General features: G+C 54.5%; 1 protein-coding gene across 1 annotated transcript in view; it reads left to right on the top strand.

Moving 5' to 3' along the window:
• AKT1 (AKT serine/threonine kinase 1) overlaps positions 1–11,640 on the top strand; it is a 74,441-nt gene extending 62,801 nt beyond the window's left edge. The window contains exons 10-14 of the mRNA XM_029067589.2: positions 294–422; positions 4,043–4,257; positions 8,444–8,531; positions 10,311–10,413; positions 11,390–11,640. Coding sequence (XP_028923422.1) covers positions 294–422; positions 4,043–4,257; positions 8,444–8,531; positions 10,311–10,413; positions 11,390–11,469 — 615 coding nt within the window. The 3' untranslated portion in view covers positions 11,470–11,640. The remainder of the gene's footprint in view (positions 1–293; positions 423–4,042; positions 4,258–8,443; positions 8,532–10,310; positions 10,414–11,389) is intronic.
• Positions 11,641–12,390: the final 750 nt, after the last annotated feature.

Raw genomic sequence — 12,390 nt, 5'->3', positions numbered from 1 at the left:
GGTGTATTCCCTTCCCACAGCAAGCTAAACCTCTGTGCAGAAGGGCTTTTGGGAGTTAGTACGTACCAAAGTGCCGATGGGGTAATGACTCGTGTGCGTGGGGGATGCTGAAGGGTAGGGGGAGTAGAATGGGGAGGCGAGACCCCAGGTGTAAACCTGTTCTCCTGATGAGCTGGGAGCAGGGGAGGGAGGGGGTGTGGCTGAAGGCGAGGAGATTGGGAGGAGGTGGCAGCTGAGAGAGGCAAGATGCCGGAGCTCAGCTTCTCCCCGCGATGGGGCTCTTCCCTTCCCAGCTGGAAAACCTGATGCTGGACAAAGACGGCCACATCAAGATCACCGACTTCGGGCTGTGCAAGGAAGGCATCAAGGATGGAGCGACGATGAAGACGTTCTGCGGCACGCCCGAATATCTCGCCCCCGAGGTAGCCGGCCGGCCCCGCCCCTGACCCGCCACGGGGTCCGGCTGCTCCTGGCTGTCCACCTCTCCAGAAGTGGGCAGAGGGTCAGGCCAGGTCTCGTTAAATGGCCCAGGGCAGCTCGGGGGTGGGGAGAGTCTTTAAAGGATTCCTTATCCTGGGGGAGAGGTGCGGCAGTGACCTGGAATCAATCTGCCCAGCTGCTGAGGGAGCCTGTGCCCCCCCCCCCACCATTCACATGCACACACATACACATGCATACACACACACACACACACCCCACCCCTCCATCCCCCCAACCCCCGGCCTGTAAACTTGTTTTGAGCAGGGAATGTGTCTATTTATAGTTATGTTCTACTCTCTCAAACGCTCAGTACACTGCTCTGCACACATGAAGTGCTCAGTAAATACAATCAACTCATACACACACACACACCACACACTCTCTCTCTCTCATCCCCCCCCCCCCCCACACAGATACAGAGACATACACCACCCTCTCCAGGTCACTTCCGGACCCACTCGGCAAAAAGAGTCAGTGGGCCAGGTTCTGGTGGGAATGGTTTCCTGTGCCCGCCTCTTTTGCTTTCCCTACCGATCTAGAGGTACCTGGTAGATCCCACAGGAAGAGTAGATTCCTGGGTGTCAGTGGAGGAGTTGGGGGTCAGTGTGTATGTGTGTGTGTGTCCGTCCCCAGGGAGAATAGGGGCAGCGACCCTTTCCTCACCCCGGACGTAATCCGAACCCGGCGTTTGGGGCCCTCCTGTTTACACAGTTGCCCCGGAGTCTTGCTCGGGAGTCGTCATTCCTTAGTTCCTCACGCCGCCCCTGGACTCTCCCCCGCACCCAGCCGGCCGGGGGTGACTTTGATCTGACGGAAAGGCCGGCGGCCGCAGCGTGTACAGCTGTTGAGGCTTCTCCTGCAGGAGGCGGCCCACAGCTGTCTCGAGACTTTCACGAGGTTCTGGCGGCCTTCCCGTTTGAAGTCAAGTGACCTTGTTCTGTGACCTGCCCTCTTACCCCCCCCTTTTTCTCCCTCCCCTCCCTCCCCTCCCCGCTTTCCCCTCGCAGTGCCCCCACTGCAGGAAGCATCCCGAAGCCCTCCCTGAAGAGGCAGGAGATGGGTGGAGTAAGAGGGAGAGTAACAGCCTGTATAAAATGCGATCTCTGGGGATACTGTGGCCCGGAGGAGGACCGTGGCACGATGGAAACTGCATGGGCCTGGGACCTGGGTTCTAGACCCGGCTCTGCCGCTTTGTCTGCTGTATGACTTGGGCAAGTTACTTCACTTCTCTGGGCTTCAGTTACCTCATCTGTAAAATGGGGATTGTAATAATGGTATTTGTTAACTATGGGCCAGGCACTGAACTGGGGTGGATACAAGCAAATCAAGTTGGACACAGTCCCTGTCCCATGTGGGGCTCAGTCTCGATCCCCATTTTACAGGTGAAGTAACCGAGGCCCAGAGAAGTGAAGTGACTTTGCCCAAGTCACACAGCAGACAAGTGGCGGAACTGGGATTAGAACCCATGACCTTCTGACTCCCAGGCCCATGTTCTAACCACTATGTCATGCTGTGAGCTCCCTGTGGGACATTGACTGTGTCCAACCTGATTACCTTATATCTACCTCAGCTCTTAGTACAGTACCTGGCACATAGTAAGTGCTTAACTAATCCCTTTTTTTTTTTAAAAAAAAAAAAGAAGGACATAGTTGGGGCTGTGCCACTTCCTCCAATTTTTTTTCTCATTGGTGGAGGTGTTCCGTTGCCTACTCCTCTGCGGGCACCCATCTGAGATGTTGCCCAGTCCCCCGGGCACGGCTCTCCTGCAGGAGCTAAAGTGTTTTGCCCTGGCACAGTAAACGAGCCCTCCCTGCTGGAAAGCCGTGGGTGGTTTGCCCGGGTACCGGGTGCTTCCTGCAACTGGGCCTCACCAGAAATGGGCACCAGAAGGAGCAGGCACCTATCATCGTTGAGGCTGAGTGAGTCCTGCCTGGCCAACAGCCCCGGCGTCGGCCGTGTGTGGGGCAGCTGCAGCCCCAGCTGTCCGGGCCGCGGTGTGAATCATCGGCCGGCCCAGGACGCCGTAAATAGCCCACGGCTGGGTAATCCAATCCCGCGGCCGAAGCCACCGTCGCTACCAGGAAGGTGGGCCGCTGCCCTGTTAGACCCCTTTCCTGCTTCAGACCTGTCCCACCCGGAGGGAGAGAAGGCCACGTCACTCGGGGTCTGTCGAGCAAAGCCTCGGGGCAGAGAAGGGAATCGATCAATCAATCAATTGTATTTATTGAGCACAGAGCATTGTACTAATGTCAGCCTACTCACTGTACCTCGATCTCATCTATCTCACCGCCAACCTCTCGCCCACATCCTGCCTCTGGCCTGGAACGCCCTCCCTCCTCACATCCGACAGACGATCGCTCTCCCCGCCTTCAAAGCCTTATGGAAGGCACCTCTCCAAGAGGCCTTCCCGGACTAAGCCCTCATTTCCTTTTCTCCCACTCCCTTCTGTGCCGCCCTTGCACTTGGATTCGCTCCCTTTATTCCCCCTCAGCACATATGTACATATCCGTAATTTATCGATTTAGACTAATATCTGTCTCCCCCTTCAGACTGTAAGGTCGTCGTGGGCAGGGACCGTGTCTACCGACTCTGTTGCATTGTAGTCTCCTAAGCACTTAGTATAGTGCTCTGCCCAGAGTAAGCACTCAATAAATACAGTTGATTGATTGACTTGGTAAAGTAATATAACACATCTGTTCCCTACCACAATGGGCTTGCAGTCTAGAGGAAAGCACTCCCAAGGGGCCTCTTTCTCCCAGAAGGTTCAGGAAGAGCTATCCCCAGTGGGCTCCACCAGGAAGAGAAGGTCCAGTGCCCCTTTGAAGTGCCTCTGCCCAAAGTATTCCCACAGAACCCAGTCTTTCCCGTTCCGGAATCGAGGTTTCGCCTTATGGAAGTGGGCATCCCACACTTTCCTTCTAGAAAAGGGTCCTCGGACTAGGGCTGGATCCAGGCCCGTCTGGTCACAAGGTGCCACCGCTTCTGGGAGAACCGAGCCATAGAATGTACCCGGTTGTAAGGGTTGGCACCGATTTTTAGGCAGGGTCGGATGTGATGCTGCGCCCTCTGTACTGGGCCCCTTCTGAACGAAGACCATCCTGTTGGGTGCCAATGGTGGGCCCCAACTGTGGGCGGTGTGCCCGTCTGGATGTACGGTGCCAGTGGCCCCCGCCCGGAACCACCGGTTGTTCTGGGAGTACCGAGCCATAGAAGTTAGCCGGCTGTACGGCCTGGCACCGATTTTTAGGCGGGGATGTGTGTGATGCTATATGCTCTATACTGGATCCCTGTTGCAAATAGACCACCCTATTGGGTTCCAGTGGTGGGAGGTGTGCTCTTTTGGGCACCGGCTGAGGGCAGGCCACTGTACTCTGTGCTTTGGCACATCGGACAGACAGATGCCAATGCAGCCCCCTACCCTGGAGGATGTGCCTACGGCGGGGGGAGGAGTGGGTAGAAGTGTGGCCAAAGAGTTAAAGGAAGGTGGAACCTGCCCCTTGGGAGGGCAGGGTGCTCTGGGGGCCAGCCCGGACCCGCTTCTTGACCCTTGGATGCCCCGCAGGTGCTAGAGGACAACGACTACGGACGCGCGGTGGACTGGTGGGGCCTGGGCGTGGTGATGTACGAGATGATGTGCGGCCGGCTGCCTTTCTACAACCAGGACCACGAGAAGCTCTTCGAGCTGATCCTCATGGAGGAGATCCGCTTCCCCCGCACCCTCTCGCCCGAGGCCAAATCTCTCCTGTCTGGGCTGCTGAAGAAGGACCCGAAGCAAAGGTAGGCCGAGCTGCAAGTAGCTGGGGGAGGAAGTGGACGGGACAGAGAAGCAGCGTGTCCCGGAAGGCAGAGGACCTGGGTTCTAATCCCGCCTCCGTCACTTGTCTGTGTGACCTTGCACAAGTCAACTTCACTTCTGTTGCCTCAGTTTCCTCATCTGCAAAATGGGGGTTCATTCATTCATTTGTATTTATTAAACGCTTACTGTGTGCAGAGTACTGTACTAAGCGCTTGGGAGGGTACAGTACAACAATAAACAGATGCAACGAGTTTACAATCTGGTCTTATACAGTCAATTCCTGTTTTCTCTCCTCCTTGGACTCTGAGCCCCTGGGGGACCTGATGATCTTGTATCTAGCAAGTGCTTGGCACATAGCACTTGACAATTACCAAAATCACTGTTATTATTATATTAGAGGGACATCTCGTTCTCTTTTCAGGTTGGTCCGGGTTTGGAAAGGATTGCTACCTCAGGCCCAGCAGCGGGGAGAGGGAGCGTTTCTCTTAGAACTGGCCCAGGGACAGAGGGACTTCTGTAGCTCATGCTCCAACAAGATGATTCCACCTTCTCCCACCTCTTCCCTTCTCCGAGCCTGGCTAGAGGAGGGCGTTGCAGGGAAGCGTCTCCACAATCCAGAGGAGTGAGAGGCCAGATGACGTGGGTGCCCCTTGCTGGAGACGGGGGCCAGGCTGCTGAGAACTCAGGGGCTGGCCGCTATTTTCAAGGCTACAGAGAAAGAAGGGATCGGTGGCCAGAGTCACAGGGATCATGTCGCACCGTGCCCTTTTGCGTGTCTTTTGCCCGACCTGGTAGTGTGCAGTAAGCGGGAACGGGGGCCTGAGACAGGCCCTTGGAGATGTGAGTGATCGTTTGGAAGGCAGCTGAGTGGACGGGGGAAACTGGGCCGAAGAGAATCCAGTGGGGCAAACGTGGCCTCGCTAGGAGGGGAGGGGTGGTCCCGACATTGGGGTTGAGGAAGTCCACCCTCCCAGCACTCTCTGCTCTCTCAGTAATGCCAGTCTCTTGAACCCAGTCTCTCGGGTGGGGAAAGGGTCTGTTTATTATTCTGTCTTACTCTCCTAAGTGCTTAGTACAGTACTCTGCACACAGATACAATTGACTGACTTGCAGAGATATGGGATGGGTGCTGGGGGCCAACTGGTTCGCTCTGGCCACCAACCGTACCATGCAGTGGGCGCTGCCCTCTGTGCCCCACAAGCATCCAGCCCTGTAGAACACGGTGTGCGTCTACCTGTGCTCTTGGAGAGCAGCCCGAGGAGCGGGCTGGGAGGGCACCGAGCTCACCTGCCCCCTTCCGCTCCGTTACGGGCACGAGGCAGCGACAAGTCGAAGCAGGGGTCTAACTGGGACGAGGCCAGTTCGGGCAGCAGTTGGAACTGGACAGCCCAGGGGCTTGGAGCTTTTGCGTAGACATGCCTACTCTCTTCGCAGGGAAACACAAGCAGGGACAGATTGACAGTGGGCCAGATCGGGGAGATGTTGTGGCCTGGTGGGTAGAGGCAGGAGATGCGGGTTCTAATCTCAGCTCTCCCACTGGCCAGCTGTGTGACCTTGACTGAGTTACTTGCCCTCTCTGAGTCTCAGGTTTTTCATCTGTAGAAGAGGGAAAATAATGCCTGCCTCTCCCCACGTCACAGGGACGTGGCAAGTATAAAACAAGCTCATTGTTATGAAACCTACCTACCCTACCTTCCTAATGATAATAATAGCAATAATAATAATGATGGTACTTGTTAAGCGCTTACTATTTGCCAAAAACTGTACTAAGTGTATGGGTAGTTACATGGTGATTGCATATGGGATGGAGATTGGGTCCACTCTGATTCTCTTGTATCTACCTCAGTGCTTTGGGTCATTAATCCTAATTGTAGAATTTTCTGTTGCTCCTGTTATCCCACGGTGCAAGCACACGCATTAAACCAAAAATCCCGAGTAAGAACACTCAGTCCAAGCCTCTGTGGTTTGTAGGACTGAAGGGGAGCACTGAGACAGGAATGGGAGCTACCTGTTAAATAGAGGGAAGTCCAGCTAGCCCCGGGGGGCTTTGGGAGAAGGTGTGACTTCAGGAGGCCCCCTCAAGGAGGAGTTCTGGGCAGCTAATTAGAGAGTAGCAATGGGCTAGGAAGTGGAATCAGTCGATCAATCACGTTTATGGAGCACTTACCGTGTGTAGGGCAGTATACTAAAAGCTGGGGAGAGTTTGGTATAGCAATATTACAGAGTTAGTAGACGTGCCCACAACGGGCTTAGAAGGGAATTGGAAACTTCTGCCTCAAAGAGTTACCCTCCCCACCATTTATCTGGCTATTTCAAATGATCAATTTTCTCCTTCTCCCATTGTGAGAATCGGCTGCTCATTGCCTTTAGTTTAGAGTTGGTCTCTCCTCCTGCATTCCTAGAATTCTTGCCCCAGCTTGATGGACCGCAGCTTCGCTTTCACTGACAGTCTGCCCTGTTTCAGAGGGTGCCGGGGTTACCCTGCCATGGGGCAGCCTCGGCGGGGAGAGGGAATGTTTTCTTCCTGAACCGGGGCGTGGGAAGGGGTCAGCGGAGAGAGGAGGGAGGAGCTTCTCCGACCTGGGCTCCAGAAAGGTGACCCCCCCCATTGGCTCCCTCTCCAGCGTCCCAACAGCCACCCAAGGATGAAGCAGGTTCAGTTTGTCCCTCCAGGGTGAGTTTACGACAAGCTCGGTCTCCTTTGCCATGCAAGCTCACGGCACGCCTCGTCCTCCAGTGCAACTATTCCTCCCGCTGGTCCCATCCTGTGCCCAGTTCTGAGTGTCCCAAAGCAGTCACTGGGACGTGGCCCTCTGCCCTCGAGGCCTTCTGCTGGGTCTGGCCTCCTCCCGATCCCAGTTGGAGATGTGATGCAGAGAACATGGAGTAGGGAGCGTTGCAGCTGGTCAGAGCCCACACTGTCTGTGGTCTTTTCACCCCTAACATCTCTCTTCCCTGTTTCAAATATTTCTGCTCGTCTCCATTTGCCTCAACCAAATACATATTCTTTCCCTTCCCTTTTTTTCCTTTCCTTCCTTCTTTCCTTCTTTCGCTCCTTCTTTCCTTCCTTCCTTTCTTCCTTTCATCTTTCCTTCCTTCTTTCATTTGTTAAGTGCTTACTATGTGTTAAGCACTTTTCTAAACACTGGGGTGCATACAAATTAATTAGGTCGGACACATTCCCGGTCTCACATAGGACTCACAGTCTCAGTAGGAGGGAGAACAGGTTTTCCCATTTTACATTTGAGGAAACTGAGGCCCGGAGAAGTGAAGTGACTTGCCTAGGGTCACCCAGGAAGCAATCGGCAGAACCGGGATTAGAGCCCAGATCCTCCTGACCCCCAGGCCCGAGCTCTCTCCATTAGGCCACGCTGCTTCTCTCAAGTGATATTGCTGAGAATGTGATTACTTCTTGATCACACACACAGCTACACACCCCCACACACCCCCTGCGGTCCCTTACTCAGGGAGCTCATAAAAATGGAGGGGACGGGAGAGGACTTTGTCACTCTGCATCACTCAACACGGACTCCCGCCTCTCTAATAATAATAATGACAGTATTCCCGCATGCAGGCTTCGTACCGCTCGGGCACTGAGGAGCTGCCCAAAGGAACTGCTGTAGCAACATTTTGCAGTCAGTCAATCATATTTACTGAGAGTACAATGTAACCGTGTAACAAACACATTTCCTCCCCACAGTGAGCTTACAGTCTAGAGAAGGGGTAGATGAGCATCCCACCATCAGCCTGGTTGTTTCTCCAGGAGCAGCAGTCTGTGACTTGGGGCCCGTCGCACTCTGGCTCAGCTCAGAGAGCAGGCCACCCCCTTGGGAGTGGTGTTAAGCGCGGAGGGGCCCTCTGGCCCAGAGAGCTGTCCTAAATGGGACCCTCCAGGTGTTTGAAGAGGGTGGGCTGTCTATCCCTGCCACCCACCCCCCTCTGTCCTTGGCCTCAGTGTCGGGTGGAGCCACGGTAGTAGCATCAGCGACAGGCAGCTGTCAATCAGTGGTACTTACTGAGCACTTACTATGTTCAGAGCAGCGTAATGAGCTCTTGGGAGGCCGCATTAGAGCAGAATTAGCAGACACATTCCCTACCCACACGGAGCTTACGGTCTAGAGTCACATCTAACTGTCATTTCCTTGGTCCCTGTCACACGCCCTGCAGGTTAGGGGGCGGTCCGGATGACGCCAAAGAGATTATGCAACACAAGTTCTTCGCTGGCATCGAGTGGCAGGACGTCTATGAGAAGAAGGTGCGTTTGGGTGGGTTTGGAGTGGAGGGGGTTAGGGGACCAAGAGGCGGAAGGGAAACCCGAAGTCTTTTCTAATATCAGCTCTTGAGGGGTGCCCCCCTGGAAGGCGGGGCCTAGTGGATGTTTGGGCTGAGTCACTTGGTTCCGCTGCGAGCTTGTTTGGGACCTTGCAAAAATGTGGCTGGGGGAATCGTACATCGCCTCTCCCTCCCTCATTGAAAAAAGCCCTCCGTCCCATAGATCGTTCTCTCTGGCTTTAGCTAGCGGGGTCATCTTGCAAGCCACGCTGATCCTAGCTTATTTTTCTGACTTCCCGACCCCCCCTGCCCAGGGTGTATTAGCACCTGAATTTGAGTGGACACGTACGTGTGTGTGTGTAGATGGCCCCTTTTAGGGTGAGGGGGGTGTCCTACGCAGACATCTGGAGTATCACCAAATGCCCCCACAACCCCTCGGGCCACCCAGAGACAGGTGACCTGGGCCATTGTGAAGGTATCCCATCACCAGTGGGACGTGAGGATGAGTTAGTTTTGCAGTAGGGAAGATGGCCTGCACCGAACCATCTCTCAAATTGGTCCCCCTTGAGCCCAGCGGCACATGCGGCAGGGTAGCTGGCCGGGATCGGGGTGCGGCCTGTGGCTGGGGATCAGAATCTCTCCGTGCGTCCTCTGCCGCTGGCACCGTGGTGTCCGCTCCTATCAGGTAGCAGCAGGGAAACAAAGGAAACTGGACAGGCCCCAGCCCCCTGGAAGGACCACAGTTCAGGGAGTCAGAAGAGCTGCATTCTAGCTCTGCCGCTGGCTTGCTGCGTGTGTGTGGTGGGGTGTCTGGCGACCTCACGGGATCCAGGGGGAGTCCTGGATGGGGAAATCTCCATGAGGGCTAGGGAACGGCTGTGTGTTATCCCGTTCCTGGTTGGCCGGGCTCGTGGGAATCTTCGTAGCCCTGGGGCGTCAGCAGCCCTGAAAAAGACCCCACCGAGGCTACCCCAAAATCCTCAGTGGTCTTGGGGTACCTGCCCCAAAGGGCTCCATTGAGAGTGTAGGAGGCTGTGGAAAGTGTTAATAATACCTGTCTCACATGGGTGTTATGAGAGCATCAGTTTTGTATGAAATCTTTACCTTCCCAGAGCACTGGTGCATTAACGAATTTAAAGTGTTACTGCTATTAACAATACTGCCCACGAGCCCCGCTTCAAAACAAACTTTGTTCCACACTGGTATAATTTTGACATAAAGGCTCATTTTGCTTGTTTACTCTTTCCCTCCACCCCTGACCCCGGCTTGCCCTGGTGCGAAGGCAACAAGAAAAATGATTGTTAAACACATTGGATTTGTGCATGCATGCGTGCGTGTGTGTGTGTGTGTGTGTATAAGAGAGGGAGAGCGAGAGACAGAGGGATAGGGAGAGGGGGAGGAGCGGGTGGGTGGTGGGGTCAGTTGGGAGAGAGATGTTCAGTCCCTACTCATGACTTAGAAGCCATAGAAAGGAGGCCAGGATCAAGCCCCAAGACAAACCATCGTACCCTGAACCAGGTCTGTCCAATCCTTGGTGTTGGCCCTAGAACCCTCGGGGCAGGGCTGGGATACCCCAAAATGCCGCCTGTCGGTCAGCGGACATGCTGATGTAAGGACTTCTGGGGCTAACCCCATGCCCAGAATGCTCCCATGGTCCGGCCCCAGGACTGAGCCCCGGTAGCCCCAGTACAGCTGGGCTGACACACACTCACACTCTCTCTCTGTCTCTCTCTCTCATAAACACATTGCCTCTCCTTCACAGCTCGTCCCCCCGTTTAAGCCGCAAGTCACGTCAGAAACCGACACAAGGTATTTTGATGAAGAATTCACAGCCCAGATGATCACAATCACCCCACCCGACCAAGGTACGATCCCCGCGGCGGATGGGCAGCGTGGCGGGGCCAGTCGGTCAGTCATATTTATCGAGAGCTTACTGGATGCAGAGCACTGTACTGAGCACTTGGGAGAGTAAAATATAATAATAGACATTCCCTATCCAGAATGAGCTTACTGTTACCTGGTTCCTGAATGACCGAACCGAACCTGAGGCCTCTCCATAGCACTGGAGCTTCAGTAGCCCTGAAAAAGACCCCCCCCAAAACCCCTAGTGGTCTTGAGGCATCGCCCACCATGGGCTCCCAGAAGAAAGCGTAGGAGGCCGAGGAAAAGCGTCCCAGCAGCCTCAACTCTGACCCCCGGCCGGATCCGGAAAGAGCACGGACCTGAGATTAAGGTCATGGGTTCTATTTCTGGCTCTGCCACTTGCCTGCTGTGTGCCCTTGGGCAAGTCCCTTCACTTCTCTGTTCTTCAGTTCCCTCATCGGTCAAATGAGGATTGAGACAGTGAACCCTACATGGGATAGGGACTGCACCCAACTTGATTTGTTTGTATCCACCCCAGTGCTTAGTACAGTGCCTGGCACATAATAAGCACTTAACAGATGCCATCATTATTATTATTATCCCAGCGGCCCCAGGGCTTAATTTGTGCCAGGCTTATGCTATGGCACCTCTGGGCTTAACGGTTTAACCCTGCCACCTCTGGGCTTCAACCCATTTACGAAACGAAAATGTCGAATCCCATAATTGCCCAAGCCCCGGCACAACTTTCATTCCAAACGACACCCCAGACAGTTGCCCTCCACCACCGTATACTCTCAAGGATGGGGGTTGGTGGGAGCAGAGCCCCTGTCAGTCATCTCCCATTTGCCAACGCACCGTTAACGAAATCTGTCCCTACCTGGAGGCGGGTGCCAGGGTAGGGAGTTGGGCCGGGGCATTCGGGCCTAGCCCCGAAGCGGGGCGGACTGTCCACCGATCTCCGTTTGCTCTCTCTTCCAGACGACAACATGGAATGTGTCGACAATGAACGACGCCCACATTTTCCTCAGTTCTCCTATTCGGCCAGTGGAACCGCTTAACGTTTTGCCATTTTTGTTCGTGCGAAAAAGAAAACAAAAAATTTTTTTAAAAAAACAACAGACTGCATTTGGGGGCCTTATTGCAACGGACACTAGAGAACTTTTTGGGTTTTCTGAATCACAAACTATGTTTGTGCGACGGTGTAGATTAAAAAAAAAAATTTTCTCTGACGCGTTTTTGAGGAGAGAGGGAAATGGGGGGGGGGGGCGGGTTGGGGGGGCAGGGGGAGCGAGGGCGGGGGCAGTTTATTCTTAAAATGTCCAATCCAAACTTTCATGCTGAATGACCTTAGGTTTTTCAGAATTTGCACCTAAACCGTTCACTTTAGAAATGAGACGTCCAGCATTATCGACCAGTTTGAGAAGAAAAACTCCCTCGTTTTATTTATTTCGTACAGTGTGCTACCTGCGTAGGGCCCCGTCACACGAACAGCTAGATTTCGGTAGGACCGTGTAAGAGACTTTAGTAGCTAGTGCAATAATCCCAGACACAGAGTCAACGTGGGGGCCTGGCCTCGACAGTGAGGCCTCCCCCACCGCCCCCAGTTCAGGCCTGTGGACTTCAGAAGCCCGATGATGAATCACACGCTGTGCTTCAACGAGAAAGCGTGGCCTTGTCGGCGCTTCTGCTTACGTGACCCAAGATGGGGGCAGAGGGAGACCGAACCGTCGACCTCATCCGCTCAGAAATAAAGTCCGCTTTCCTCTTCCGGGGCGGAACCAACGACTTAAATGAAGTAAGTGTCTGGCGTTGCCTTCTGTTTCTGAACCCCCGCCTTCCGTGGGGCTGGACACCCGCCCCTTTCCGCGCTCGTCCTCCAGAAAGATCCGTGGCCGCGATCGACGGTGCCTTTGACGTTGAAGTATCCCTGGCCGCGATTCTCGTTCCACCCCGACCACCGACATGCTCGAATCCGCCTC

The sequence above is a fragment of the Ornithorhynchus anatinus genome, chromosome 1 (assembly GCF_004115215.2).
Source record: "Ornithorhynchus anatinus isolate Pmale09 chromosome 1, mOrnAna1.pri.v4, whole genome shotgun sequence".
Lineage (NCBI taxonomy): Eukaryota > Metazoa > Chordata > Mammalia > Monotremata > Ornithorhynchidae > Ornithorhynchus > Ornithorhynchus anatinus.
The sequence above is the reverse complement of the archived record's forward strand: the minus strand, read 5'-3'. Positions and strand labels throughout refer to the sequence as shown.